Source organism: Pteronotus mesoamericanus, unplaced genomic scaffold (genome assembly GCF_021234165.1).
Source record: "Pteronotus mesoamericanus isolate MK-2021 breed Mesoamerican mustached bat unplaced genomic scaffold, CSHL_Meso_final contig_74, whole genome shotgun sequence".
Classification (NCBI taxonomy): domain Eukaryota; kingdom Metazoa; phylum Chordata; class Mammalia; order Chiroptera; family Mormoopidae; genus Pteronotus; species Pteronotus mesoamericanus.
In genome coordinates, this window is record NW_026555247.1 from 7,144,637 (window position 1) to 7,172,441 (window position 27,805).

Sequence of the window (27,805 nt, forward strand, 5' to 3'; positions counted from 1 at the left end):
TAAATGCAGATTGATTTTATTTATTTTTTTTAAATATCAAAGTTAATTATAAAATATTGAAAAATTTAAAACCATTATAAAGTCTCAGCAATTAAACCAACATGACACCAGCACAGAAATAACCAAGTAGATCAACAAAATATAATGAGTATTCTAGAGACAAACGTATATATCTAACAATGTAATATATGATTAAGTTGATATTTCAAATCAATGGGTAAATTAAAGTTTATTCAACAAATAAGGTGCATGGACCACTATTACTTGAAATAAAACAAATATAGAGCCCTATCTCACACATTATGCAAGAAATATTCAGGTGAGTTAAAAATCAATATGTAGAATGTAAGGAATTTTAGGAGAAAATACAAACTAATATTTTTCTTACACTGAAATAAAATATTCAAACCCAGAAGCTATAAAGTAAAATATTGACAATATGACTGTATTAAACATTTAAGACTGTACAGTAGTACACATATAAAAAAAGTCAAAGGACAAGTAATAGAATAGGAAAGTATTTGCAACACATCTAAAAAAGGGTTAATGGTTTATTTTGATTTTTTTAGGGAAAAAATTCTACAAACATTTAATCAAAAAATGGATAAAGAATACCAAAAAGCCATGTAAAGCTTTTTAAAAATAATAGAAATAGGCAAGAAATCTGCAAAAACAGGTTTAGTTTCAACAAATAATAAAGGAACAACTAAAATAACACATCATTGTCACAATCAGATTAATACATATTAAAAAATATTGGTAATATCAAGTATTGGCAACTGTGAAAGGAACTGGATATTCATAGACTCTTCTTCATCTTAAAGCAGTTCCTTTAGCATATTTTGCGATGCTGGTTTGGTGGAGGTGTATCCTTTTAGCCTTCCTTTGTCTGGGAAACTCCTTCTTTCGCCTTCCATTTTAATTAAGAGCCTTGCAGTCTTGGTTGCAGGCCTTTGCTTTTAATTACTTGGAATATTTCTTGCCATTCCCTTCTGGCTTGCAGTGTTTCTGTTGAGAAGTCTGCTGCTAGCTGTATTGGGTCTTGTTCTATGTTATTACCTCTTTCTCCCTTGCTTCCTTTATGATTCTCTGTTTGTCTTTGATATTTTCCATTTTAATGATGATGTGTCTTGGAGTGGGCCTCATTGGGTTCCTCTTGAATGGGACCCTGTGTGCTTCCTGGACCTGTCTGCCTTTTTCTCTCCTCAAATCAGGGAAGTTTTCCATCATTACTTTTTCAGACAGGCTCTCTATCCCTTCCTCATCCTCTTCTCCTTCTGGTATCCCTATTATACAGATATTATTACATTTCAGGTTGCTCTGCATTTCCCTAAATACCTCTTCATTCTTTTTGAGTCCTCTTTCATTTTCTTGCTCTTTCTCAGAGCTTTTTTCTACCTTGTACTCCAGCTTGCTGATTCGATCCTCTGCTTCATGTAGCCTGCTTTTGATTCCTTCTCCTGTGTTCTTCAATTCAGAAATTGTCTTCTTCATTTCCTCTTGTGTCTTATTGGTAGTTTCTATGTCCTTTTTCATGCTGATATAATTTACAGTAAGTTCCTCATAGTTTCTCTGTAGTTTTTTTTGTAATTCTCTCTGAACTCACTGAGCTCATTGAGCCTCCTTAAAACCATTGTTTGGAACTCAATATCTGATAGTTTACTTGCCTCTATTTCATCTAGTTCTCTTTGTGGGTATTCCTCCTTTCCCTTCGAGTGGGGGGTATTTCTCTTCCCATTATTTGTGAGACTCTTCTTTTTTGCTTCTGCTTCTTTAGTTAATCTGTCTTGATTTTCTGACTTTGTGGTATGGACTTCTATGGTAAGGGACCACTGTTTTTACTTTCTGGATCTACCTCTGATGTTGTCAGATGTTGACCCTGTCTGACCTTAGGCAGTATGTTCAAGACTTCCATTAATCTACTGTTTGTGGCTGTCTCCTTCAGTTGTTAATCTAGCACTCTGCACTCAGCAGGGTGCCTTAGACAGCTTAGAGCAGGAAGGGGTTCCTCCTGGGGGCGGGGTTATTGGGTGTTCTCACCCTGCTGCCATATGGGGGAGGAGTCAGCACCGGGATCTCGTCTGCTTCTCTCTCCATTCTCTCCCCAAAGCCTCCATCCCCAGTCTCTCCTCAAGTGTCTCCAGACCTCTCTGTGCCCCCTTTAGCCAGGGATCTACTGTCTGTGACTGCCGTTCTGCACTCAGCAGGCAGCTTAGACAGCACAAGGCAGGGTGGAATCCCACCTGGGGGCAGGGCTATTGGATCCTCTGATGCTGGTGCCGCTCAGGGGGAGTGGTCTCTGCCTGAACAAGATGGCTGCTGCCGCATGGGCACTGGGATCCCACTGGCTACTCTCCCAGCTCTCTCTCCAAAGCCTCCTTCCCCAGTCTCCCCTCAGGCGTCTCCAGCCCACTCTACCCCTGCCTTCACTGGAGACCAGGATAAGTGGCTGCAAATAAAAATCTATGGATTGGCCCTTTAAACAGTTCTTTGTGTCTCCAGCCACCTGTCTCTGGCAGAGAGCAACCCTGCCGCTTTTCACAGCTGACTGTTTTCTGTATACTTTTTGGGCTCTGGTGCTGTAGGCTAGAGATCCCTGCTTTTGGTTTAGACCCCGCTCTTTTCAGGGGGATCCCACTGGCCGTTTCAATATCTTTCTGCTGTTGCCACCCTTGGGCACCCCGCCTGCCTTCTCGAGTGTCTACCGCACTCCTTACCAGTTAGATTGTGCTAAAGCCGATTCTTCTGTCTCCGAAGTTACAAGGCTCCTCTCTCACTATTGTTCAGATGTTTGTTCCAGGTGATTTCTCCACAATTTAGTTATAATTCCAGGTTGGTCCTGGGAGGAAGTCAGTATGACTTCCACTCACTCCTCCGCCACCTTGATTCAACTGATTTCTTATTTAAGGTCAAGATCATTAGTTTCAGGCCATTAGAATAACTGATTCAATATTTCTGAGTCCTGAAATCTTAGCAACTAAAAGTGCCAAACCATTATCACTGAGAAGCATGAGAATTTTTTAATCATAAATTTTATCATTGAAAATATTCCACTTATTTAATTTTTTAAAAAGAATTAAGCCATCTCAACCTCACCAAATTCCTGTGTTTTGAAAGTGTTGTCACTGGATTTTCTCTGGTCCCTTGTGGTTGTTCACAGCAGATCAGTCCTCACTCAGCTCCTTAGTCCTTTCAGAGTGATTAGATGCCTTCTGCTAAGAACTTCCTCCCTCTTTCCCTCCCTGACTTTCTTTTATCTATAAAATTTAAATAAAATACAAAAAATATGTATTAACATATAATCATTTGCCTAACAAATTTCAAGAATTAAAATTTTTTTGTATGACATCTGCTCTCTATAAAATTTGAGCTAAGAAGCGAGGATCAGTGTTTTAAATAGGTTTAGGATGCTAACTACAATGTTACTTTTTTCATTTGTTTTCTACCAGCTTTATTATTATTATTATTATTATTATTATTATTATTATTATTATTATTTTACCTTTTGATCCCCTTCACCCATTTCTTCCAACCCCACCTCTGGCAAACACCAACCTATTCTCTGTATCTATGAGTTTTTGTTGTTTTTAGAATTTACATACAAGAGAGATCATATGGGTTTGGTCTATACTGTTATCTAAAGCAGTACTGGAATCATAATTTAAGCCATCTATTATCAATTTGGTCTTAAAGTATTCACTGGCCACATTCCATGATTCCAAAGTACCAGTATTATCAACTAGGAATGTCTGCGTTCTGCTCCTTTCACTGAATTTCCTTGAATATTTAGAAATGAGCACAAACAAACAATGCCTACTTGTGTGTGTGTTTGCTTGGATATAGTTCTGGTAACATCACTCCTTTCTTATACTCTGAGACTGAAGAAGCATCCTTTCTATATTATTCATTCATTGATTCACTCGTTCATACAGTGGTTCATTCATTCATATAGTCACTAATTCAATAAATAGGTACTTATATCAAGCCCCGACTGGTGCCACACATGGCGTTTTGTACAAAGATACAGCATTGAACAAGACAAACACATCCTTTCTTTCACTAAGCAAAGGCTTCTGTCATGAACAGTGTGGAAGTTAAGCTCTCCTATACATTATTAACCCTCTTCATTTCTTCATGTGTATTTCTAAGCAACTTGGACCACAGACTTTGATATGCTCCTGACCTCTGTAAACAGAGGTCCCTGGAACTCTGGGTCTAGACACAAGCAACGGGCATCTCTGGGAGGACCCCTTAAATGCAGGTCCGCTCAATGCTGTGCAGTTATTAACTGCTTAAGGGCCACTAATTCCAATGTGGAATCAAAATTCATAGAGTAATTGCCTCTTAATGCTTTATTTTTGTTTTAGAAATCAATCCAGCTCTGAACAAGCTACAGCAAACTCTGAAAACTATGACAGTTCAGAAAGGAGTGATAGACACCAATATTACTACCATCCGCGATGATCTTCGTGGGTTAGAAAGAGGTCAGCATCTCCTGAACCCATACTTGGCTTCTTTTGTTGAAAGGTTTAGATACTTAACACCTCCCTATTTGTGTGTGCATTAGATGACATCAATGGTATGATCAATAGTGCAAAGAGCATGGTCAGAAATGCCAATGACATCACAGATGAGGTTCTGGATGGGCTCAACCCCATTCAGACAGATGTGGAAAGAATTAAGGATACCTATGGGAGCACACAGAGTGAAGACTTCGACAAGGCTCTCACTGATGCGGATAACTCAGGTACCAGGCATTTTTAGCGAGGAAAGATTATCCATGTTCTCCATTGTTATGTGCTTTGGTCAGTTTCAATTCTTCCCTGATAGAGTATGATCTTAGAAATTAAAACATTAGAAAACAGTATCATATAACACATTCAAATAGTATGGATAGTCTATTAGTTAGAAGGACCAGGTAGGATCCATTAACATAGTTATTGATTTTCCGTTTTATAAAGTGGAGGTAAAGGTCCCTGAATCATGAGGCATTAAACTATGATTGATAATTAAGGATTAGAAAACAAAGATCTATTTTTCCTATAGTGGTCAAGAAAGACGATTTGATTTCTAAATTGCAGAATAAAATCCCTGACATATTTAGAAAAGCTATTACCTGATTCCAAGTTGTCCTGTTCAACATTTGGGACACAAACATACCACTTAACAACTGCTGTCAACGAGAACGTCTGTATTTAACCTTTCTCAGCTTATAATTATAAATTTCTGTTTTGTAATCTCACCAATAGTAAAGAAATTAACCAACAAACTGCCTGATCTTTTGAGCAAGATTGAAAGTATCAACCAACAGCTGTTGCCACTGGGCAACATCTCTGATAATGTGGACCGCATCCGAGAGCTAATTCAGCAGGCCAGAGATGCTGCGAACAAGGTAGGTGTGCCTGCATTGCCAGACAGCAAAGCTCCTTCTTTGATAAATTATCACATGCCTCAAGAAAAGAAAGGCATTTATTTACTCAAGAACCCATTGTCTTTCTTGACATAATTCTTTGTTTACTCAAAATGTGAGAGTTGATTTCCTCCTGCCATCCTTCCAAAGGGCCCATCCCCTTTATCCCCTAAAGGATGTGGTATTATCAGGGACCTGAAGCAGTTTCCCTCCCATTGAGTTTATGCAGACAGGAAGAAGGGTTTTCCTCCAGGCCCCAGCTGGTCAACTGCAAGTTTAAGTAAGTGTTCTGTGGTCAGAATGTGCTGATATGATACTACACAGGACCTACTTTCTTACTGTAACTTGACAGTTGTAGAATCCACCTATATCAAGGTTGGAGGAATAGTTCCTACCAGCAAGGGCAGTGTACTGAACATGGAATTATAGCAATATTCCATCACTGGAGCACTGATCCATCAGTCTTTCTCATTTTAACGTGACATAATTGACTTGAATTCCTGACCCTTCTCTCCCACAATTTGTTTTGTCCTAACATAATATTAATGAAATATCCTGTATTTTTAGCCACCTCCACTGTAAGATATTTGGAAACAGAGGGTTAGAAAACCAAGTCAGGATATCTCTGCCCTGGAGGCCCTGTCATTGACTTCTAGACTCCGTGTTACTTCTTGTGAGCCTCAAATTCTGCCCAATTTCTTTAGGAAAGAGAAGTACTGTCAACATAAAACCTTTAACAGGAAAACAAAGAGTATAAGGCACAGTTAGGAAGACACTACCCTCTTCATACTCATACATGCTTTATGAAAACCAAATGAAAAATAACGTGTTTCTAGCTTTTGCTCTCCCATGTTCATTCACTAATTTATTCAACAAAATCTGAAGTGTATGGTAGCACAGTGGTCAGGAGCCAGCGAGTCAAGCCAGGAAGGATTACCCGTCTTCTCCATTGTTATGTGCTTTGTTATGTGACCAAGCCAGGCTACCTTGATTTTGATCTTAGTTCTGTCGCTTATGAGCTGCGAGATCTTGGGCCAGCTACTTCCTCATGCTATGCCTCAGTTGCTTAATCTGTAAGCAGAGTAAATGATAGTACAGACCTCATGAGAGTGTTAGGATTAAATACATTAACATAAAACAGTTCCTGGCTAAAACTACCATGTAACTGGAAAACAAAAAATAATTAGTAAGTGCTTTTGAACACCGGGCTTGCATGGCACTTCCCTGGGTGCCGAGGACATAGAGATTATTATTAAGCTGTAGTCCTGGACACAGGTTGTTCCCCAGCTGCTGCAAGTGACAGCTAGCGACAGACTAAGAGGATGGATACAGGTATGTTATGGAGGTTTTAGAAATACCCATTTCTACCTGGAGAGGCTCAGAATAGTACAAAAGGACACATATAAAAATATTCAGCCCTGGCTGGTATGGCTCAGTGGATTGAGTGCCGGCCTGTGAATCAGGGGGTCTCTCGTTCGATTCCTAGTCAGGGCACATGCCTGGGTTGTGGGCCAGGTCCCCAGTGAGGGGTACGCAAGAGACAACCACACATTGATGTTTCTCTCCTACTCTTTCTCCCTCCCTTCCCCTCTCTCTAAAAATAAATAAATACAATATTTTTTTAAAAGAATATTCAGTGCAGTACAACTTAAAATAACAAAAAAAAAATTGGAAAAATCCAAATGTCTATCAACAGGAGATAGATAAAATTATGATATATTTATACAATGAAAGGCCATACAACAACAAATGCATTCAGGGTACTGTTGGGTATGCTCGGGAGTGAGAAGGAGAGACAAGCATAAAAAGAGCCTGACAGGCCGGTGAGGGGCGCTCGGTCATGAACACTTTAGAGAGAGTCTAGCGCACACATCACTAAGCCCTACCACCACCACCACTGCATAATGCCCTGCATATACAAGGTCCTCCATAAATATTTAATTGCTTGATAGGTAAGATGTAGAGTTGGTATAGGTATCATTCCAAGAGTGTTACTCTTTTTGATTGTTTGAGATTTTTTTTCTGTGTTTTAATGCACAGCTACCAAAGCTGGTCCACAAACCAGCTCTAGTCAGAGAGCTGGTGTTATCAGGCTGTTATACACAAGAAGAAAATTGAGATGTGTTGAAACTTTCAATAATTTTTAATTGCTTAAACATCCGAACATGGGATCAGTGGAATAAATACCTCCTTTATGTGTATATTAATTTAATTTTAATATATCTTTTAAAAAGACTTGGTCCAGAGTAGATTAGGCAAAAATAAGGGTCCTCACCAGAGAGTTTAGGAAGCAGTATTTTAGAGGGCCTCAATACATTCATTTGTAGGGCTGAATGCCTGTAATAAATGCAACCATCACATGTAATATGTTCATAGAAAACAGTTACTTTAAAAGTTCCTTTAAATTTTGTTCTTGTCCTGGCCGGGTGTCTCATTTGGTTGGAACATTGTCCTGTGCACGAAAAGGTTGCGGGTTCCATCCCTAGTTGGAGCACGTATGGGAGGCAACCAATCAATGTTTCTCTCTCACACTGATATTCCTCTCTCTCTTTCTTTCTCCCTCTCTTCCTAGAATCAATAAACGTATTCTCAGGTGAAGATTGAAAATTTTTTTCTTGATGTATTTTATACTTCCTATATGCCAGCCTTCATGCTAAGTACTTCCATATGTATGAACTCATCTACACACAAACCGTCCAGGGTTGGAATTATTACTATAATAATGATTATATTTCTGGCACAGAGAATTGAATAACTTCTCAAAGACCCCTGGCTGATAAACAGGAAGAAAATGAATGCTTGATTACCAGCCCCTGAAACAGTTTAGTGAGTTTTTAGTCCAGGTCTAGGAGACATTGACATTCCCTTTGTTTCTTATCATGGCAGCCTGGGAAAGGCTGGTAGATACTTAAAGGGAGTAGCTACAAAGTCACAAGCCACCATTCTGAACACACCCACTTTCCTCGAGGTAGAATGGTTAACACCATAACTCTCATCACTCACAGGTCGCTGTTCCCATGAGATTCAATGGTAAATCTGGTGTTGAAGTCCGGCTCCCAAATGACTTGGAAGATTTGAAAGGATACACATCTCTTTCTTTGTTTCTCCAAAGACCTGAGTCAGGAGAAAATGGAAGGACTGAGAATATGTTTGTGATGTACCTTGGAAATAAAGATGTGAGTATTTCTTCGACATTTCTCTTGTTTTTAAAACAGAATATGGTTTTTGAGATGCGTGACACCACTGTGTCACTGCCATTGGCATAGCAAGAGGAAATCCCACCGACACGCCAACAAACTTCACCACCTCTGATGGCCACAAGGAGCCTTCCATCAATCACAGATTGTTATCTGCTGGCAGGTCTAGAGGCCTCACCAGATGGGCCCAACACATGGGCAACATGTGTGTACGCATGAGTGCATACGAACCTGGGGTTAAAGGTCAGCCTCTCTCCCCACATGACCTGGGCAGCAGGTCTTCATGGAAGTCAGCAGTTCTTCCTCACAGAATTGTCACCCTGTTCTCTTGCTCAGAACGTCCAGCCCCAGCCCTTCCTCAAGTCCGTGGGATGCCAGCCCTCTGTGGATGAGGACCAGAGAAAGGGAGCCTCTCCTACCCGATTAATCAAAAATCCAGTTGCCCCCATCCATAATTCTAAATTCTGCAAACCACTACTGTCACAGTCATTTTGAAAGAGTTCATTTTAGCATTTAATCCCTCCACCCAAAGTACATTTCTTCATCCCAATTGTCTGAGGAAAAGCTAATCACTGATTGTGTTAGGATATAATTTTGGAGAAGAAATATCTGAAACATGCTTCTTGAAAATTTTTTCAATTAAGGAATGATTGGCTGTCACAACTGGATGCCGTATTTAAAAGATTCCTAAAATCAACCCAATTATTAATCATTCTTTCTGCTTCAAAGTTGGTACTTTATTTGTAGCTTTCTTATGACATGACCTTTTGTCTTTTATTATGACACAATGCACATTACATATTCCTTCAACACACTTATACCATATGCCTACTAGATGCCATACCCTTATTTATGATAAACAGAAATCTGTTTCTTGAGTGTACTTAGTGTACACTTAAAACTAGTTAAAATGGTATATTTTACCATAATTTTAAAAAATTTGTATCTGCCTTAAAGTGCTCATGTTCTAACAGCAGAAAGATACATATGTAGCTGTGATAATACAGGGTGCTAGGTGTTATAACAGCGGCATGCACACAGTGTTCAGGGAATGTTGTATGGTACGGGGGAAACAAAAATGGCTTCTCTCTCTTACCAGACTAAAACCTAATGGTGATCTGCGTCCACATCTGGTTCATCTTTACAGCAGGCACTTGGCAAATATTTGTAGAATAAATGAGTGCATTATACCATGAGCAAAGATATCTCAGATTTTTATTAATGTTAAGTGTTCTGTCAGTATTATTCTGTATAAGGATATACCTCATTTATTCTGCCTGCCCAAGGCTTATTGTATAAAACTCATTAGTTACTTGAAATGCACTCTCTTGGGGTGGGAAGTTGAGAGAATATGTTTGTCCAGTGTTCTGAGGTAGACTTTATGCCTGCAGGCCTCTAAGGACTACATCGGCATGGCAGTTGTAGATGGCCAGCTCAGGTGTATCTACAACCTGGGAGAACGCGAGGCTGAACTACAAGTGGACCAGATCTTGACCGAGAGTGAAACTCAGGAGGCGGTGATGGACCGGGTGAAATTTCGGAGGTACAAGGCTGATAGACCGCTGCTCTTCGTTCATCTCACTTACACTCCCGTAACTTCAATTGGACATGTTCCTGGACCCCATTTTTAGAATATTGGCTTTGATTTTTTTTTTCATTTCTGCATAAATTTTTATATAACTTTATTATCAATTTATTTTTAAACAGAATTTATCAGTTTGCAACACTTAATTATACCAGAAAAGCCACGTCCAATAAACCGGAAGTACCTCAATTCCATGACATGGATAGTGGGAGTAGCAACACACTCCTCAATTTGGATCCTGAAAATGTTGTATTTTATGTTGGAGGTTACCCACCTGACTTTACGGTAAGTATAAATATTATTTCACTGAGTGAAAATATCTAAATTTTAATTTGACGTGATTACCTCTTTACTTATCACATATAAAAGATGAATTTGACTATATAGTCTTTTTTCACTTTTACATGTAATTTTATTTTATATTTTTAAAATTATATTTTATTGATTATGCTATTGCAGTTGTCCTGATTTTTCCCCCTTTGCCCCGTCTATCCAGCATCCCTGACTCCCTCAGGCAATTCCCCCACTATTGTTCATGTCCCTGGTTCATGCACATAAGTTCTTTGGCTACTTGATTTCTATACTATACATCCCCAAGGCTATTCTGTAACTACTTATTTGTGCTTCTTAATCCCCTCACCTCTTCACCCGTTCCCTCCCATCCCCCTCCCATGTATCAACCATCAAAATGCTGTCTGTGTCCATGATTCTGTCTCTGTTCTTCTTGCTTGCTTAGTTTGCCTTTTAGATTCACTTGTTAATAGGTTTGTATTTTTTGTCATTTTATTGTTCATAGTTTTGATCTTCTTGTTCTTAAATAAGTCCCATTAACATTTCATGTAATAGTGGTTTAGTGATGATGAACTCCTTTAGTTTTTTTCTTGTCTGGGAAGCTCTTTATCTGCACCTTCAATTCTAAATGATATTTTTGCTGGATAGAGCAATCTTGGCTGTAGGTCCCTGTTTTTAATATTTCTTGCCAATCCCTTCTAGCCTGCAAAGTTTCTTTTGAGAACTCAGCTGACAATCTTATGGGAACTCCCCTGAAGGTAACTAACTTCTTTTCTCCTGCTGCTTTTGCTATTCTCTTTATCTTTAACCTTTGGCATTTTAATTATAATGTGTCTTGGAGTGGGCCTATTTGCTCCTGTCTTCTTTGGGACTCTCTGTGCTTCCTGGACTTGCACATCTATTTCCTTCACCAAATTAGGGGAGTTTTCTTTCATTATTTTTTCAAATAGATTTCTAATTTCTTGCTCTTTCTCTTCCCCTTCTGGCACCCCTATGATGTGAATGTTGGACTTCTTGAGGATGTCCCTGAGGCTGCTAATGCTATCCTCATTTTTTGGATTCTTTTTTCTTCTTATTTTTCTGATTGGTTGTTATTTGCTTCCTTATGTTTCATATCTTAGATTTGATTCTTGGCTTCATCTACTGTACTGTTGTTTCCCTGTAAATTGTTCTTCATTTCAATTAGTGTGTCCTTCATTCCTGACTGGATCTTTTTTATGCTGTCCTAATTAAGTTCCTTGTGCATCCTTATAAACAGTGTTTTGAACTCTGCATCTGATAGATTGCTCTTCTCCAGTTCATTTAGCTCTTTTTCTGGAGTTTTGATCTGTCCTTTCATTTGGGCCATGTCTCTTTGTCTCCTTGTTTTGGCAGCCTCCCTGTGTTTATTTCTATATATTATGTGGAACTGCTTTGACTCCATGTCTTGGTAGTGTGCCCTAATGCAGTAGGGGTCCTGTAGAGTCCAGTGGCACAGCCTCTCATTTCACCTAAGCTGGGTCCTTGAGATGCACCCTTCATGTGTACTGAATACATTCTTCTCTTGTAGTTGAACCTTGGTTGCTGTTGGCAGATCAATGGGAGGGATCTACCAAGGCCAGTCAGCTGCAAGGACCGTCTGTGTCCACTTACTGCCAACCTCTACCCTCCATGGAGGATCAGCTGTGCAGGGGCAGGGTGGTGGTTCTCCCACCTGGTCTATAGTTGTCCACTGGGTGTGCTGGCCCTGGGGTTTCCGAGGAGGTGCAGGCCAAGGTCAGCCCTGACCTGTGTTTTGCCCAGGATCACCCTGCCTGAGCTATAAAGCAATCTGGATGGCTGTTAGCTGTGCTGAGCTTGGAGATTTCCAGGTGAAATGAAGCTGTGAATCTAGGCTGGCTGCTGCTAGTACCAGGCCTGGGGCTCACTGAGACCAGCTTTTATTTGTTTGATAGCATTTAGGAAGTTATGAAGTATAAGCCAAAACCAGTCATTCATATGGTAAAGCAGCTTAGGTGGGCCTGTTAGTCAGGTGGGGCAGAGTCTCTGGGGATCTCCAAGGTGAGTCAAACAGTGTTTGCCAGATTGATGGAGTCCCAGATATGGCATCAGCTTGTCCGCTCTGCTGGGGGAGGGTTTAGAAAAGTGACAATGGACCCTGCTGGCCTTGATGCCATACACTTCAGTTTCTCCCTGTATAACACTGGTGCCTTTCAAGCTGCTAGGCCAGTGCTAGAGCTCAGAGGGAGTGAGTCTGAGTAGGTGAATCCATGTGTGGGTTCTTTAAGAGGAGCTGCTTGGGGCTCCAGCAGCCTCTTCCACCGACTCAGTCCTCTGGTTTTTGCAGACAGAAGTTGTGGGGACTTACCTTCCTGGCACTGGAACCCTGGGCTGGGAGGCCTGATGTGGGGCTAGGACTCCTCTCTTCCAAGATATCCCTCCCGAATTTTTATCCCCCACACATGTGTGTGGGACCAGTCCATGTTGCATCTGTGCCCCTCCTACGAGTCTGGATGGATGTGGTTTCTTTAGTTCTGTAACTGTCAGACTTCCATTCAACTTGGATTTCCAATGGTTCTGAATGATGGTTGTTCTATATTTTAGTTGTAATTTTGATTTGGTAGTGCAAAGAGGTGAGCCATGTCTGCCTACACCACCATCTTGATTGGAAGTCTGACTGTATGTTCTTAAAGCTTATTTCGGGATAATAGCTAACCCTTGAGTACTTCCTTGTGCAGTGATATATATTAAGTATATTACTTTAAAAAGCATCATTAATTATCATCTCCACTTCACAGATGAGGAAACTGAGACAATGAGGATGAATAAGTTGTCTCAGGTCATACAGCTAGCAAATAGCAAAGCCAGGGCATTTGGTCCCAGGGTCCACATTCTTAACCCCTATTGCTATCCTAATGGTTAAAAGTGACAGATTCACACTATTTCTTGGTCAACCTGATCAGTATAATTTGTTCATTTAGTATATTTTCTGTTTCACTTGTTTTAGCCTCCTACAAGAATTAAATACCCCCTGTACAAAGGTTGTATTGAATTAGATGACCTCAATGAAAATGTTCTGAGCTTGTACAACTTCAGAAAAACTTTCAATCTCAATACAACTCAAGTGGAGCCCTGTAGAAGGTAAATAAAGCCTAGAAACTGTGTCTCTATAACTGTGATTTATATAACTTGCAGGTATAATATATAATAAAGGATGGTCATTGATATGCTGTTGATGTCACTGGTTGCTTTGGACCAGTAGTTCTTAAATTATGCTTACCTGCAGCAATGCTAGTCCATCCCTAAAATTAATAATGGTAGCTTTTTCTTCATTTGTCTAATATGTTATATTGATAGAGTTTTCTCTATTTAAAGAAAAAGCCAATCTTTCTTAAATTTTTGGTGCTTCCCACCACAAAATGTTCAGTGCAGGATGGTACCTGATTCAAGCAAAAAGTATGTATTTTCTGTACATTTAAAAAAATAGCGGTGCACAAAGCACACCATGACTTTCTGGGTACTTTAACAACTGGTTCTAATGAAAATTGCTGACTTGAGTTCCTGACCTTCCCTGTAGTTAAAAGATTTAGAATATTCTACCCTGGCTAGTGTGGCTCAGTGGATTGAGTGCTGGCCTGCAAACCAAAGGGTCGCCAGTCAGATTCCCAGTCAGGGCACAGGCCTGGGTTGTGAGCCAGGTCCCCAGCTGGGAACACGTGAGAGGCAACCACACATTGATGCTTCTCTCCCTCTCTTCTCCTGCCTCCTCCTCTCTCTAAAACTAAATAAATACATAAAATATTTTTAAAAGATTTAGAATATTCTAATATGAAACAGACTGTGTATTCATTATGCAGAATAAACTTATATTTCAAGTTAATTTTTTTTTACATTTTAAGCTCTTCAGATGCTGGGCTACATCTTCCTAAGTAGATATTTCTGAAAGGGATTTGAATATTATCATTATTGAACTAGGGTTTAATTATCATAAGAGTGTAAGAGCACATTCAGGAGAAATTGCTGGCTGTTTTAACCTTTTAAAGATGTTTTCTCTTTAAGAAATGACAACTAGACTGCATGTGCTTTGCTCAGTTTTTCAGGTAGAAGTATCTCGTGTTAATAAACACAGTTGTGTGGTGGTCCTTTGCTGCTGTGTTCTAACTTATGATGATTGATGTTGACAGGAGAAAGGAAGAATCAGACAAAAATTATTTTGAAGGTACAGGCTATGCTCGAGTTCCAACTCAACCAAATGCTGCCATTCCAACCTTTGGACAGACAATTCAGACCACTGTGGATAAAGGTTTGCTGTTCTTTGCAGAAAACCAGGTAATCTATAACAGGCTCCTAAATATTAGCAAATATGTCCATTCAATTGATCAATTTGGGGGTAACTGTGTTATTATAAACAACCAACCAGATGTGAAAGACAATGTGCAAACGTTACCCATATCCTTTCCCTTGGCCCAATTCTACTTTCTTTGGTTGTGGGAATATGTGTCTTAAAAAAACAAGTAATAAGGCACTTGAGAACATGCCACCAAAATATGGGAGATCACCCTCTTTCCCATTCAGTTCTCAATGTCAATTTCATTCTTTGAAAACTACTACTTGCCTAATAATTTACTTCCTCTGTGTAAAAACGTGAAGGCTTCCTGGGGTCTCTGAGAGCTAGACTAACCTTCAGCTGTTTGCACCCTGGTCTGACTCTTGTCAGGCTATGTGGGATTGTCTTTATCAACCTGACCTTTGACGATCCAAGACATGAAATCTCTGTTCAAGCAGCTGTGATACTTAGAGGCCATTCTTTAGTCTCCTTGTTTAGAAAAGTCAAGTGATGCTCTCCAGGCGATCATTAGCGCCATCTGCTGGTAGATGGGCTGGGCATTGTCTGCTCCTGTGAATAGCCAGCCAGCCCTTCTATCATTACTTTATTAGGTTTCTGGAGAAATGGTAATCTCCCATCTAAGAATGTGGAATTCATAAGGCACTTGGGATTTTACCAGAGTTTTTTCCCTGAAGGGTGGGGGCACAGAGCTGTTCCAACACTTCTCTCTTGGGTTGGTCTGGACCCTCCAATAGATTCCAAGGCTAAACCAGTTCTGATGGTTCGGGGAGGTCCTGACCTGCCTGAAGAATGCAAAGCTGAGACGTCACACAGCATCTTCAGGACATGGCAGTTGTTTTCCAAAACAAGGTCTTCCTTGTTCTACGTTTTGAAGTTCTTTGGGACTAAGAACCAGAAATACTACTTAGATTAGAAGAAAACTTACAAAATTCTGTTGGTAACCAAATAAGAGAAAATGATCTAGAGTGCAGCTGTTACGTAGGCTGGCTCTTTACCCTCGGTTAGTTCATGTTATTCTGTCATTTGTGAGTCTGATGAACCCTAACTGGCTTCCAAGGGCAAGGTTCAGGATCCAGCTAAGGACTGATTTTTCTTTTAGATGAGGACTTTGGCAGTAGACTTCAAAGAGAGGCATTCTTATCAATAGGGAATGATATAAAAACAAACCTTCAAGCCCTATGGGAGACGGTGGTTCAAGTGTGTGTATTACACCATGATAAGGATGCAAAACGACCAAGACAGACATGATTCCTGCCCTCAAGGACCTTGTGTGCTAGATGGGAAGACAAATATTAAACAAATTTATGCTCATTAATTGGTTAATTACATCATCATAATGGTGAGGAGCCACATAGAGGGAAAGTTTGAGGTGAAATGAGGCTGTGTAACAGAAAAGACTTCTTGAACAGGAGATGCTTAATCTGAGACCTGGAGGAGAAGTGGAAGACAGCGTGTAAAGGGGAGCGGGCAGAAGGGTGAGCCGTGTCGGGGGAGGGGCAAGAAGGAAACCCAGGCATGGGAAGGGCAGGGAGCATCGGGGATGGAATGGTGGCCCATGTGCTGGGACACGAAGAGGCAGAGGGACCACAGAGAAATGAAACTGAAGGGTGGTCAGGGCCTCAGAGCATCTGATGAGGAGTTAGGGGATTATCCTGAGAACAAAGGAGAGTAACTTGCTCACACAAGCGTTTTTAAAAGACTTCTCTGGCTGCAGTGCGGAAAATGGATTGGAGAGGCACGGAGTGCATATAGGGGACAGTGCCGTGTTGCTGTGCGGTCCAGCTGAAGGATGTGTGGCTGAGACTAGGTGGCATGATATGGAGAGAGAGTTAAGAAATGGCGGAATTGACGAGATTTGATTGGATGGGAGAGAGAGGAAAGAATCAAGGAAGACCCCTAGTGGGTTTGTGGCTTGCTCAGCCAGCAATTAGTAGTGAGAGGAAGGAGAGAGAGCAGCGCGAAGGGCAGACAGGCTTAGCAGCAGGTGGGAGGCACACAGGTCGTAAGTTTTGTTAGAGTATTTCTGAATTTGAGAATCTGTGAGTCATGCCAGCAATAACAGTAAGGAAGTCAGATGGAAGACTTGGTGCTGAAAAGACAGGGCTAGGTTAGGGAAAAACATTTGGGCTTCATGGGCACACCCGAACTGGAGCTGCAAGAGTGTCTGTGATTGTGAGGCAGAGACAGTGGTGGAAGGGAAGAGGTCCCTATGTGAGACCCCCAGAAAACCCCCAACACTTAAACTGAAGGTCAGAGGGGAATGAGCCAGCAGATGAGACTGAGACATAAGTCAGAAAACAGATGGTGGAAAATGCCTGGGTTTAACTAAAACCATACCTTTTCCCAAAATGCAGTAGTCATGTTTTCACGTGATACTAATGATCTGTATCTCTTTGGTTTCCATTTGCACAAGCTGGTTATAGATTCCTATGAAACAAAACCGTAATAGCTAGCACTTAGTGTGTCTTTCCTGTGTGCCAGTCACTGTGTACGATGCTTGCCAAGACGCGTGACGTTTAACCGTCGTACCCATCGCCGCAGTTGGATGTTGCAGCGCTGTTGTCCCTTTTAACTAAAGAGGCAGCTGGAGCTGAGAGCAGTCTGTAACCTGAGAGTCACTGGGTGCCAGCGTCTGCTCCTCCTCTGTTGAGTCTCCTGGTAATCTACATTGTTTCCCACGTCCTAGGATCGCTTCATCGCTCTAAACATAGAAGATGGCAGACTGCAGGTGCAATACAAACTGGATTCGGAGCCACCAAAAGAAAACAGAATTAAAGACATCATAAACGATGGCAACGATCATTCGGTATAGCCCCTGAGTCTGTTTACTTAAATTGCTGAATATCTTTAGTCCTTTAAAATTAAGTGAGCTCCCAAAACACTTTTCAATATATTACCAGATGAACTTACGGTTATTAGCTGAGGGGCACGTCCTTTTAAAATTTGAACATTTGGGCATGAAATATGTAACATGTATATGGCATACATAAAACACAATTGCAAATGCAAATATTTCTATTAAAATGTTTTAATATTATATTTTTATAATGCAGAAGCTCTTTGTCATGTATATAAATAAATCTGAAGGGAGACGAAAAAAACATAATCACTCTGAAGCACTGTGAATAGGGTTCTTTTATTTCCCAGTTCTTGCTGACTCACCTCTCATTTATTTCAGATTCAGATCAGAATTGGAAAAACCCAGAAGAGTATACGGATCCATGTGAATTCTCAGCACATTAGAATTAATGGTGAAATATTTGATTTCAACACATATTATCTAGGAGGAATTCCACTTTCAATCAGGGAAAGGTAAGATGATATATATTTTCTTAAGGAAGCAGATCACCTCTCTTAGTGGTTATGATCACTGTGGATTAGTTTGTCTTTTTTAAAAATTCCAGTAACAAACATGAAAAGTTAGCTTTTCAGAACTCACAGTGTTAGACAACAGAGTAAAAACAGGCTATAAATACGAGGTAGCAGGGAGTGGGGGGACGGGACGGCACACTCCCGCCATCATCCTCGGGAGGAGAGAAACCGCAGGGATACCGATGGTGTCGACAGTGCTGCCCATCAGAATGGAGGCTGTGGCCCTGAGTCCTCAAAGATAGCGTAAGAGATGCCCTGGCTGGTGGCTCAGTTGGTTAGAGCATCATCCTGTGCACCAAAAGGTTACAGGTTCAATTTCCGGTCAGGACGCATACCTAGGCTGCAGGTTCGGTCCCTGATCAGGGTGTGTATGGTAGGCAACTAATCAATATTTCTCTCTCACATCAATGTCTCTCTCTCTCTTTCTCTCTCTGTCTCTCTCATCAATAAAAAACATGTCTTCAGGTGAGGATTTAAAAAAAAAAGATAGTCTAAGAGGCAGACCCATGCCCAGTGCTGAGAAGCAGCACTGGGCACTGGGCACGGGGGTTGCTGCCTGTGGGAAGCATTTCTAGACTGTGAGGCACATCTGCACCGCCTGCCCCTTTGTATGTTACCAAGCATAGGCTAGGTGCAAGGCTGTTTCTCAGATTAATGAATATATGAATGAATTAAATTCATTTAAAAAGAAGTAAAGCTTAATCTGAATGGGAAAAAACCACTTTGAGAATGTACTTTTAAAAACTTTTACATTTTGTTTATATCCTCCAAAAAGAGTTTGAGATAGTTGATAATAATGTATGGAGAGAAGATACCCTGGAAGAGTTAGTACTAAGCTAAGGGAGTTTGATTATAGTTACTTTTCTATGAGATCTGAAGCTAGTTAACTTTTTTGCTAATTTATCAGTCAGGGGGAAGGAGTACTAGATAAGAATTATAAGGTGTTACCCAAAGGTAAAATTTTTTCTTCTATAGTCCTTATATATGTGAGCGTCTGTCCATCCTTATCAAGGAGGCACTAATCTTTGGTTTAAAGTTGTCAGGATCACCCCCAAAGGCAAAAATGCAGGTGAGAAATTTTAGCACTTTAAATGGAGCTTGGAGTGAATTTCTTCACTCCTTAGACTGTTTGAACTGGAAAAAAAAATGTTGTAGATCATGGTATGTAACCTCTGAATTTTACAGATGAAGAAATTAAGAGCCAAAGAGGTGATGTTAATATTTAATATCATCAATATGAAGTAGCAATTCAACCATGAATAGCTAGTTAAGAATGGTCAATAATCTTGATTTTATTCAATTAAATGTAATAAAATAGAGTAACTTAAGGTAGCACCGTTGTGCACACCTGGGGTTCTCATTTATTTGTTCATTATTCACCGCATGCTCAGTGACATCAGGCAGTACGGTGGGTGTTGGGAAGACAGTGGTGATCAGGGCAGAGCCATACGTATGGTGAAAGGTAGAGAGTAAGATGTTACCAGTGTCTAGAGAGGGGAAGCTCAGCGTACTGGGGGATCCGGGAAGGGAACCTAATTCACTTGGGGGCCTCAGGAAATTGGCTTCTGGCTAGACCTAAAAGACACTAGCAGTCAGCATGTGTGAAGAGCCAAACGCTAGAGAAAGTGGGAGCTTTCAGAGAGCTGGGGGACACTGTGAAGCAGCCCAGGGCTGCGTCACGGGGCTGGTGTGGGGAGCAGGGGTCAGACCACGAGGGTCTTTAAAGTCATAGTAAGGAGTCATCAAGGGGATTTCAGCAGAGAATGGACATGATCAAATCTGGGTTCTCAGTAACTCACTCTGGTTCAAGGCAGAGACTGGATTAAGAGGGGAGAGGGAGCCGTTGGAAGGGGAGTGTATTCACAGAGGTGAGAGAAAAGGGTGGCCTGACCAGGGAAATGGCAGCGCAGATAAGGAAACAGGAGTGCATTCCCAGTATACGTAGGACAGTGAGTGGTCAGTACTGAATGGTTGCTTGGCTTTGGGGAGTAAAGCAGAAAAGTGCGCAAGAACTGCATGCGGTTTGTGATCTAGCACTTAGGTAGGTGGACAGCAGTAATGGAGGAGCAGGGTGATGAGTTTGGGCTGGGCGAGCAAGTGGAAAAGCCAAGATGGGGTTGGACATATGGTCTAGAATTCTGAAGAGAAGCCCGGGAAGAAGAGGGGTGAATCAAGCTCGGGTACAGCTGGGCATTGAGGTTACGGGGCAGGTGGGCTCACCCAGAGCAGTGAGGAATTCTCAGAGGCAATACAGAGCCATTGGTCAATGGTTTGCAATAGTCTGAGGGTAGAAGGCCCCTGACAGTGATCTATATGCTAGGCAAGCGAAGTTTACCAGGAAAGGGTATTGGGTGAAAATCCAAAGAAATGATTCGAGTTTCAGCATAGCCATCAAAGAGCTGTCTGACTTTGGGTTAAGTCAGCACCCAGCCTTTCTTTGCCTTGTCATGTCTGTCCATTAAAGCAACATGCAGATGGATAGAGGTGTGCATATACATACAGATATGCATACATACTTTTCATAGTAATCTGTCTTAGGGTCTTCCAAACAAGGTGCGGCTTCCCTTTTCTGGGCAAGTTTATACTTTGATTTTTTTAATTTAAATCGTAAGAATGTGGAAAATGCAGGATATAGAGGCCAGTCAGAAGATCTCACTGGCCTTTTACTCCCTTACAAATAAAATGCTAGGCAACATTCGACACTTTCTGGTCCTGCTTGATGGCCCAGAGAGTCCTGAAAGCCGCTGTGACATGGGCCTCTGGGGGCAGGGTGTGCATTGAGGTGTTCACTCTGACCCCGGGCGTAAATGGGAGGCTCTTACAGACAGCGGTAAGTGCTTAAATCTAAGGTGGAGAAAAGCAAGTGAGAGCCATCTCTAAATAAAGCAGCTTTGACCAAGAGATTTCGTGGGTGCTCCGTTTTCTCCTCTCACTGTACTGTGTCTTCTGGGAAAGGGACCAGCTCTTCGAATGCACTATTTAGCATTCTAGTTAGAAGCCACAATCCCATTTGTTAATCCTATTTGTTTCCCATGAGAAGAGAAAACCATCTCTGATAGTGCCAGAGAGCCTCAAACCAACAAGAAATTTTTCCTGAGGACTGAGACATTAATATATAATGTATAATAATAAAGCATTATTGAATATAATAATAAAACATTAAAATGAAAATAATTTGAAAAGTAAAAATCAGAAAAGGAGAAATGCATGGATGCATCTGACATTTTACTAAGTACCCGGCACTGGGTTTAGGATTATATTTTGCTCTCACTTCTCTCTGAAATCTGCCTCCAGCAGGCTGGAACTTGGCTAAGCCCTTGTGAATCTAACGGCCCATGATATACATACACAGCCCAAGGTACGAGCCCACGAATACCGCAACTTACACCCCTCTCCAGCCACATTGCCCTGGCAAGTCATAGTCCCTGCCTCGTGGGGTAAATGTGGCACTCTAGGCCCTCAAAGATCCAGAGTAACAAGGGCTTCCCAAAGAATATAGAAATAAATCTACCATCTTATCATCTCTGATGTAGATAAATTTTCTGCAGGAAAGAGCCATGATCGTTCCGAGTGCTGTGCGTATACGAGCCGTGTATGTGTAAGGCTCCAGGGCTTCAGGCGACACTAGCTTGTGTGTCCCACGGACCCCTTGGATCCCAGGGCTGCTGCTTTCCCGCTGCATGACCTCGGGCGTGGGACCCAGCCTCTCTCAGCGCCCGGCTACATCTGGAACACTGGCACAGTGACTGCCTCTCCCTTAGGGTGGTTGTGGGATTCAGAGCAGTTAGCACAACGCCTGGCACGTGGTAAATGCTCAGGAAATGTGAGATCAGAAAATAGCTCCCTCAACTCGTTATTGTGAGGATAGCATGACAGTACCTTGCACAAAATAGGCATTAGTGTCTACTAGTGTCCTTTCTCTCCGCCTTTTCTTTTCTGCCACCTTTTTCTCCCTTCAACCTATACTTTCTAGAAAGAAGGGTCTCCAGAGATGTGGCTGTGTCTAAAGCACATTGAAATGAAAGAGGGGGTGGATAGACAGGCTCCAGGAACCCATATGAACTTTCCTCCTCTTCGGAGGGAAAAGTCATCTTTATACAATAATTACGCTTATGCTGCAATTTCAGTGAGGATTCACGTCTTCCTTTTCCTTTAATAAAATTTAATTTTATGAATATTACATGTAGCTAAACTGCTTATAATGAATTGAATAAAAAATGAATGCAGACACCCTACCATTTAGAAAAGTGAGCTGCCTTAGGGATTTATAATGAAATCAGCTTTGTGTTCTTCTTAGTACATCATTTGTTTAAGAAACACAAATATTGGCCTGGACTCCGGTTGGTTCATGTGTGTTAATGTTTTATGTGAATTCACCTTCAGACAGAGTCAGAAGTCAAATCAAAAGGGAAATGCCAAGGCAGCCGCATGAAGAGCTGCTTTAGAAATGGTTCTCGTTATAGTCATTGCACCAACGTGAGAGTAGTTACTGAGTCTGCCGTCCCACACCGAGTCCCTGCTCTGTACCAAGTACCATTTGACTATGTTACACATATTAACCCATTTAAATTCCTGATAACCCTCGGAAACAGATTAAATATCCCATTGTATACTTGAGGAAATAGAGGCACAGAAAAGTTAGGTCGCCTGCTCAGGCAGCAGAGATAGGACTTGAACCCAGGCAGTTTGACTCCAGAGCCCACAGCTCTAGAGCAGGACTATCGTGCCCCTGAGAAGCACTGCCTGAGTATCCATGACCACATCCACATCTGGTTCCAGGCATTTCCTGTGCATTGACTTGTTTAATCCTCACAATAACCCTTAGGAGATGGTGGATACAGCATATGAGGCCAGACAGTGCTCTCCATGATTCCAGCTTGGCACTGGTTAAATATCAAGTCATTTTCCATAATTGTCTAGAACCAAAAAGTAACAGTTTGTTTCTTTTAAGTTTAACTTAGAAATGCACAGGAAAAAAAAAAAAGCTAATTTAAAAGTAACTCAAAAGTAGACAGAGAAAAAGAGCAGAAATTTTCTAGAGCATTCCTAACTATGACATATTATTTATTATTAATATATACTTATTAATATTTCTAGTATATTGATTTATTAATATACTTTTTATTCACCATATACTGCCATGACTCCTAGAATTGAGGGTGCAGTGGGGAGTAATTCTAGATATTGTATATCTTCTCTGTCTCTATACCTTCTGGGGACACTGGCCATTCTTCTGTCAACATTATTGTGTTCATTTTTAAAGCTGAGAACTCAGAATCACACAGAAAGGAAGTAGATTTCCCAGCATCACGAAATAAGTAACATTATAGAAATCCCATGAGAACAGCTAACCCTAAAATACACACTTTTTATGGGTGAGAAGTAGCGAAGTGCAGTGTTTCAGCTCCATTTCTCACGTAAGCCTGGTCTGGTACATCCCTTTCCTTTTTGTGTGCCCCAAATCAGGTTTAACATTTCTACACCTGCTTTCCGAGGCTGCATGAAAAATCTGAAGAAAACTACTGGTGTAGTTAGGCTGAATGATACTGTGGGAGTAACAAAGAAGTGCTCAGAAGACTGGAAGGTAAGTGAAGAGTTCAAAACCTTACAACCAACCAGCCCGGTTTTGGTATTCATGAACACATCAACTTTGGACTCTTTCTGGTAGCATATGGTGTATAATTGTGAGCTGGCTCATATGCATGCCCCACATACTTGCAAAACCTCTTTAGGTTTGGGTATGAAATTTATAGGAAAGGAGGCATACCAACTATACACATAAAAACCTACAGATGATTGATAATGATCATTCAGAAAAGCAAACTCCATTTCTTCTGGAGCCGCCAGAACCCACATTAATCAGTCGATGTGAGAAGACATAGGATAAGGGTGGAATTTCAGCCATGAAATGATTGCAGTGCTAGTAATTTATTCTGTGTTTGCATTTCAGCTCGTGCGGTCTGCTTCCTTCTCCAGGGGAGGACAACTGAGTTTCACCAATTTGGACTTCGCAACATCCAGCCCGTTCCAGGCGTCCTTTGGGTTTCAGACCTTTCAGCCCAGTGGCATATTATTAAATCATCAGACACGGGTATGAAACATTGCATGAATATTGGACAAGATTTTAAACTTGACTCAAAGTTTGATGTCAAAAACAATAGACAGATTTTGAACATAAATTGGAAGTTGAAATATACATCCTGGGATAGGTCCTAAAGGAAATCAGACTTAGAAAGTACATTATAGTTCACAGAATTGAATTTGTGTGTATTCATGGTCTCATTTTCATTCTTTTTAGATTTTTTTTTGAGCCAAGATGAATTATAACTGTTATAAATAATAATGTAGCTTAAAGTTTAGATCTAAGGAAAAAAATCAGAATATTTCCATATTATTCCTTTTTGATATCACAAAAGATAGCTCTCCTTTTTTTGCACAGCTAGTTGGACAATATTTACATCTGGGAAATGGGAGAAAAGAAGGTCCCTTGTTCTTTGTTCATGTACAATGGAACCACAGAAATTCCCTTCAGCAAAGAGGTACCCTCTATAACTTAAGAGAATTTAGCTAGTGCAGTTACGTAGGCGTAGAAGTCAACTAATACTTAGAAATCCCCTTGTGAAACAAGTGGAGTTTAAAAAGAGAAGTAGAAATAGCATACTGCCATTCTTGTATTGTTTCTTCAGGATTTCCAGCACAACAGACATCTAGTATTTGTTGAGAGGAGGGATGGTAGCTGACTCTGTGGACATACCACGTTAGAAAGCCTTTCCTTCCCTGGCCAGGTGGCTCAATTAGTTGGAGTGTTGACCCATTCACCAAAAGATAGCAGATTTGATCTCTAGTCAGGGCATATACCTAGGTTGTAGGCATGTGGGCAGCAACCAATCAATGTTTCTCTCTCACATCTATGTTTCTTTCTCTCTTTCTAAAATCAATAAACACATCCTCAGGTGAGGATTTAACACACACACATATATCTGATAAGAAAAGAAAGCCTTTCCTCTATTGACATCTTTGTTCATCAGCCTTTAGTGAGCTTTTTTCAAAAACCAGTGCTAAAGAAGCACATGCCAGCATTTAGACTGTGAAAATGGCTTTTCCATCAAAACAGGATGTTTTGATCTACTCTTTTGACACTGAACACTTGTTTCTTCTGCCAAAGATAGGGACACTTGGTACACAATATACAAAATAATCATAAGCAGATGGAAGATTTAATTGGCTTAGTAAAAAAATGAGATGAATAATGGGCAATGCAGGAATCCTAGAAATATCCTAGGAACATGGCCCTCAACCTCAGAATGGGTTAGCTAAGAAATACGTATCAGGTAGCATTCTTTTATCTAATTCACGATGAATATTGCCAACTGAAAAAAATCAACATAAAATAAAACTGACATGGCTACAGCAATCACTGTAAAAATTGTTTTAGACTGAAACCTCACTGAAGAACTACTTCGTGCTGAAAACTGCAAAAATTGTACTTGGTAGAGAAAACATTAACAAAATTAAAATGACAATTGCTAAAACTACCCATGATTTTTTTTTTAAATTAAGAATTGACAGAAGGAATCATCTTGCCAGAATTTAGATCAGCAGAGTTTGACAGAGAAAAATTGAACTTCCTAGAAATTATGACCAAAAAATTAAAAATTCATAATGACTGGAGATAAGAGATCATTGTTATAATTGCATATGAAAAAGAATGATGAATCAAGTCTTAATTCTAAAGTTTATTCAGGAAAGAATTGATCTAGTGAAAGTGACTTTAGCAAAATGAAAGTGCAAATAGAAAAATTTAGAAATGGTGTAACTGTTTTTGTATAATTAATGGTGAAATTAAATTACTTTATAAATGTAAGTCCATAAGATGCTTTTGACAAGTAATTTGCATAAGGTTTTTATATTCATGAACATGGAGTTAAAATATTTAAAAATAATCTTTAGATCAAAATAGCAAAGCCAAAACACCTGGGTCGAAACACCCTAACTGTTTTAGACATAGTTTTGATTGTAATATCAGTATTGATACATCCATATCCTTAAATGCAAGTTAATTGCATTGATGAGTATATCCTGTGATTTCAGGCAAGCAGCTTCCAGGTCACCCTGGAAGATGGTCACATTGAACTCAGCACCAGGGAGAGCAACAGCCCAAGTCTTAAGTCTCCACAGACATACATGGATGGTTTACTGCATTATGTGTCTGTTATAAGAGACAGCTCTGGGTGAGTGGAATGGCAAGACTGCCAGAGCTCTTTTTAATGTATGTAGTTTACATTTTACTGTATTTTCTGTATTTTTACTGTATTTAGTTTAATGGTATTTTCTAGCATCTTTTCTTGTGAAATATTCGTCCTTGAGACTGACACTATTTTACTGGTAAGTTTGGGCCTTCTTCCTGGTTCCGTATCAATTTCCTCATTAAAAATTAATCAACATCGGATGCATAAATAAGTTGTGGTATATTCCAAATGGGAGAATAAAGTGGGAGTAATGAGAATGAAAGCTCCACAACTTCCTATGACAACCTGGTTCCCGGGGCGCTGGTTAGTTCTTCATCTGGGTGCTGGTGATGTTGTTATGTTCACGTTGCAAAAACTCACTGAGCTGTACACTTACAATATATGCACTTTCTGAATGTGTAAGATACTTTAATAAAAATGTGTGCAAAAAAGAAATACATGAAAAAATTTTAAATGTTCTTTAAAAGTCTAGTTTAATGAGTTATAATATGTAAAAGACACTGAGTCTGCACTGAAGAGAGTAAATTAACTACAAGGAGCCAACCTTCTTTTTTTCCAGCACTTCTCACCCTAGTTTTGCTTTTCTCCTCTTTCAGACTCCAGCTTCTCATTGATGACCAGCCTCTGAAAAGCAACCTAAGACTACCAGGCTCTTCAAGTTCCCAGGAATCTCTGCGTCTGGGTGGGAGTAATTTTGAGGGCTGTATCAGCAACGTTTTTATCTTGAGGTGCGAGCCCTTTTCTCTGTGTGATAAGAACGGCCTGCCTATGCTGTCGGAGTCATTTGTTGTTAGTGGGGTCGGATTACCACACACTTTCAAAGAATGACTTCTTTGGCATACCGCACACATTAAAAACAAACCAACAACAACCAAAAAGGAAAAAGAACACTTGGGCCCAGCCTTCGTTTGTCAGAGCAGCTTTGGCACCTAACCTTGGAAAAGATCTAAATAAGGTTAAGTTTCAGATTTTGTATCTGAAAAATATTCACACTAAAATATTACTTCATTTTAATCAAAATTGCATTACTAGATTTAATCAGTTCTCCCAGTTATCAGGCCAAGGAATTGCTTGGACCAGTGCAGTGCTAGGACACCAAAGCACCGCAGCATTGAACTTGACTTTCCAGAGAGAGTAGTGCCTGAGGCTTGCATGCAAGTGTTTTAATGCTCTTTCCTTGTGATACAAAATGATTATTTTTGGAAAAGAAGCAACACACTCCCCGGGGCAGAGGGAGGGCCCAGGACTGGTCATGAACCTCAGGCAGCCTGTCCTGGGCTTGTGGGCTCCCATTGTCATCCATCAAGGCTCAGACCACAATCAAGAGATAAAGCAGAGTTATCTGTGAGACTTTCCCACTCAAATGCAGTGAGA

General features: G+C 40.5%; 1 protein-coding gene across 2 annotated transcripts in view; it reads left to right on the plus strand.

The window, feature by feature from the left end:
- LAMA3 (laminin subunit alpha 3) overlaps positions 1-27,805 on the plus strand; it is a 254,462-nt gene that overhangs the window by 208,623 nt on the left and 18,034 nt on the right. For both annotated transcript variants that reach the window (XM_054583453.1, XM_054583454.1), the window contains 14 exons: positions 4,368-4,484; positions 4,568-4,747; positions 5,250-5,392; positions 8,416-8,586; positions 9,999-10,150; positions 10,315-10,477; positions 13,470-13,603; positions 14,647-14,791; positions 17,497-17,616; positions 17,989-18,122; positions 23,649-23,766; positions 24,133-24,273; positions 26,274-26,413; positions 27,028-27,159. In XM_054583453.1, coding sequence (XP_054439428.1) covers positions 4,368-4,484; positions 4,568-4,747; positions 5,250-5,392; positions 8,416-8,586; positions 9,999-10,150; positions 10,315-10,477; positions 13,470-13,603; positions 14,647-14,791; positions 17,497-17,616; positions 17,989-18,122; positions 23,649-23,766; positions 24,133-24,273; positions 26,274-26,413; positions 27,028-27,159 — 1,990 coding nt within the window. The remainder of the gene's footprint in view (positions 1-4,367; positions 4,485-4,567; positions 4,748-5,249; positions 5,393-8,415; positions 8,587-9,998; positions 10,151-10,314; positions 10,478-13,469; positions 13,604-14,646; positions 14,792-17,496; positions 17,617-17,988; positions 18,123-23,648; positions 23,767-24,132; positions 24,274-26,273; positions 26,414-27,027; positions 27,160-27,805) is intronic.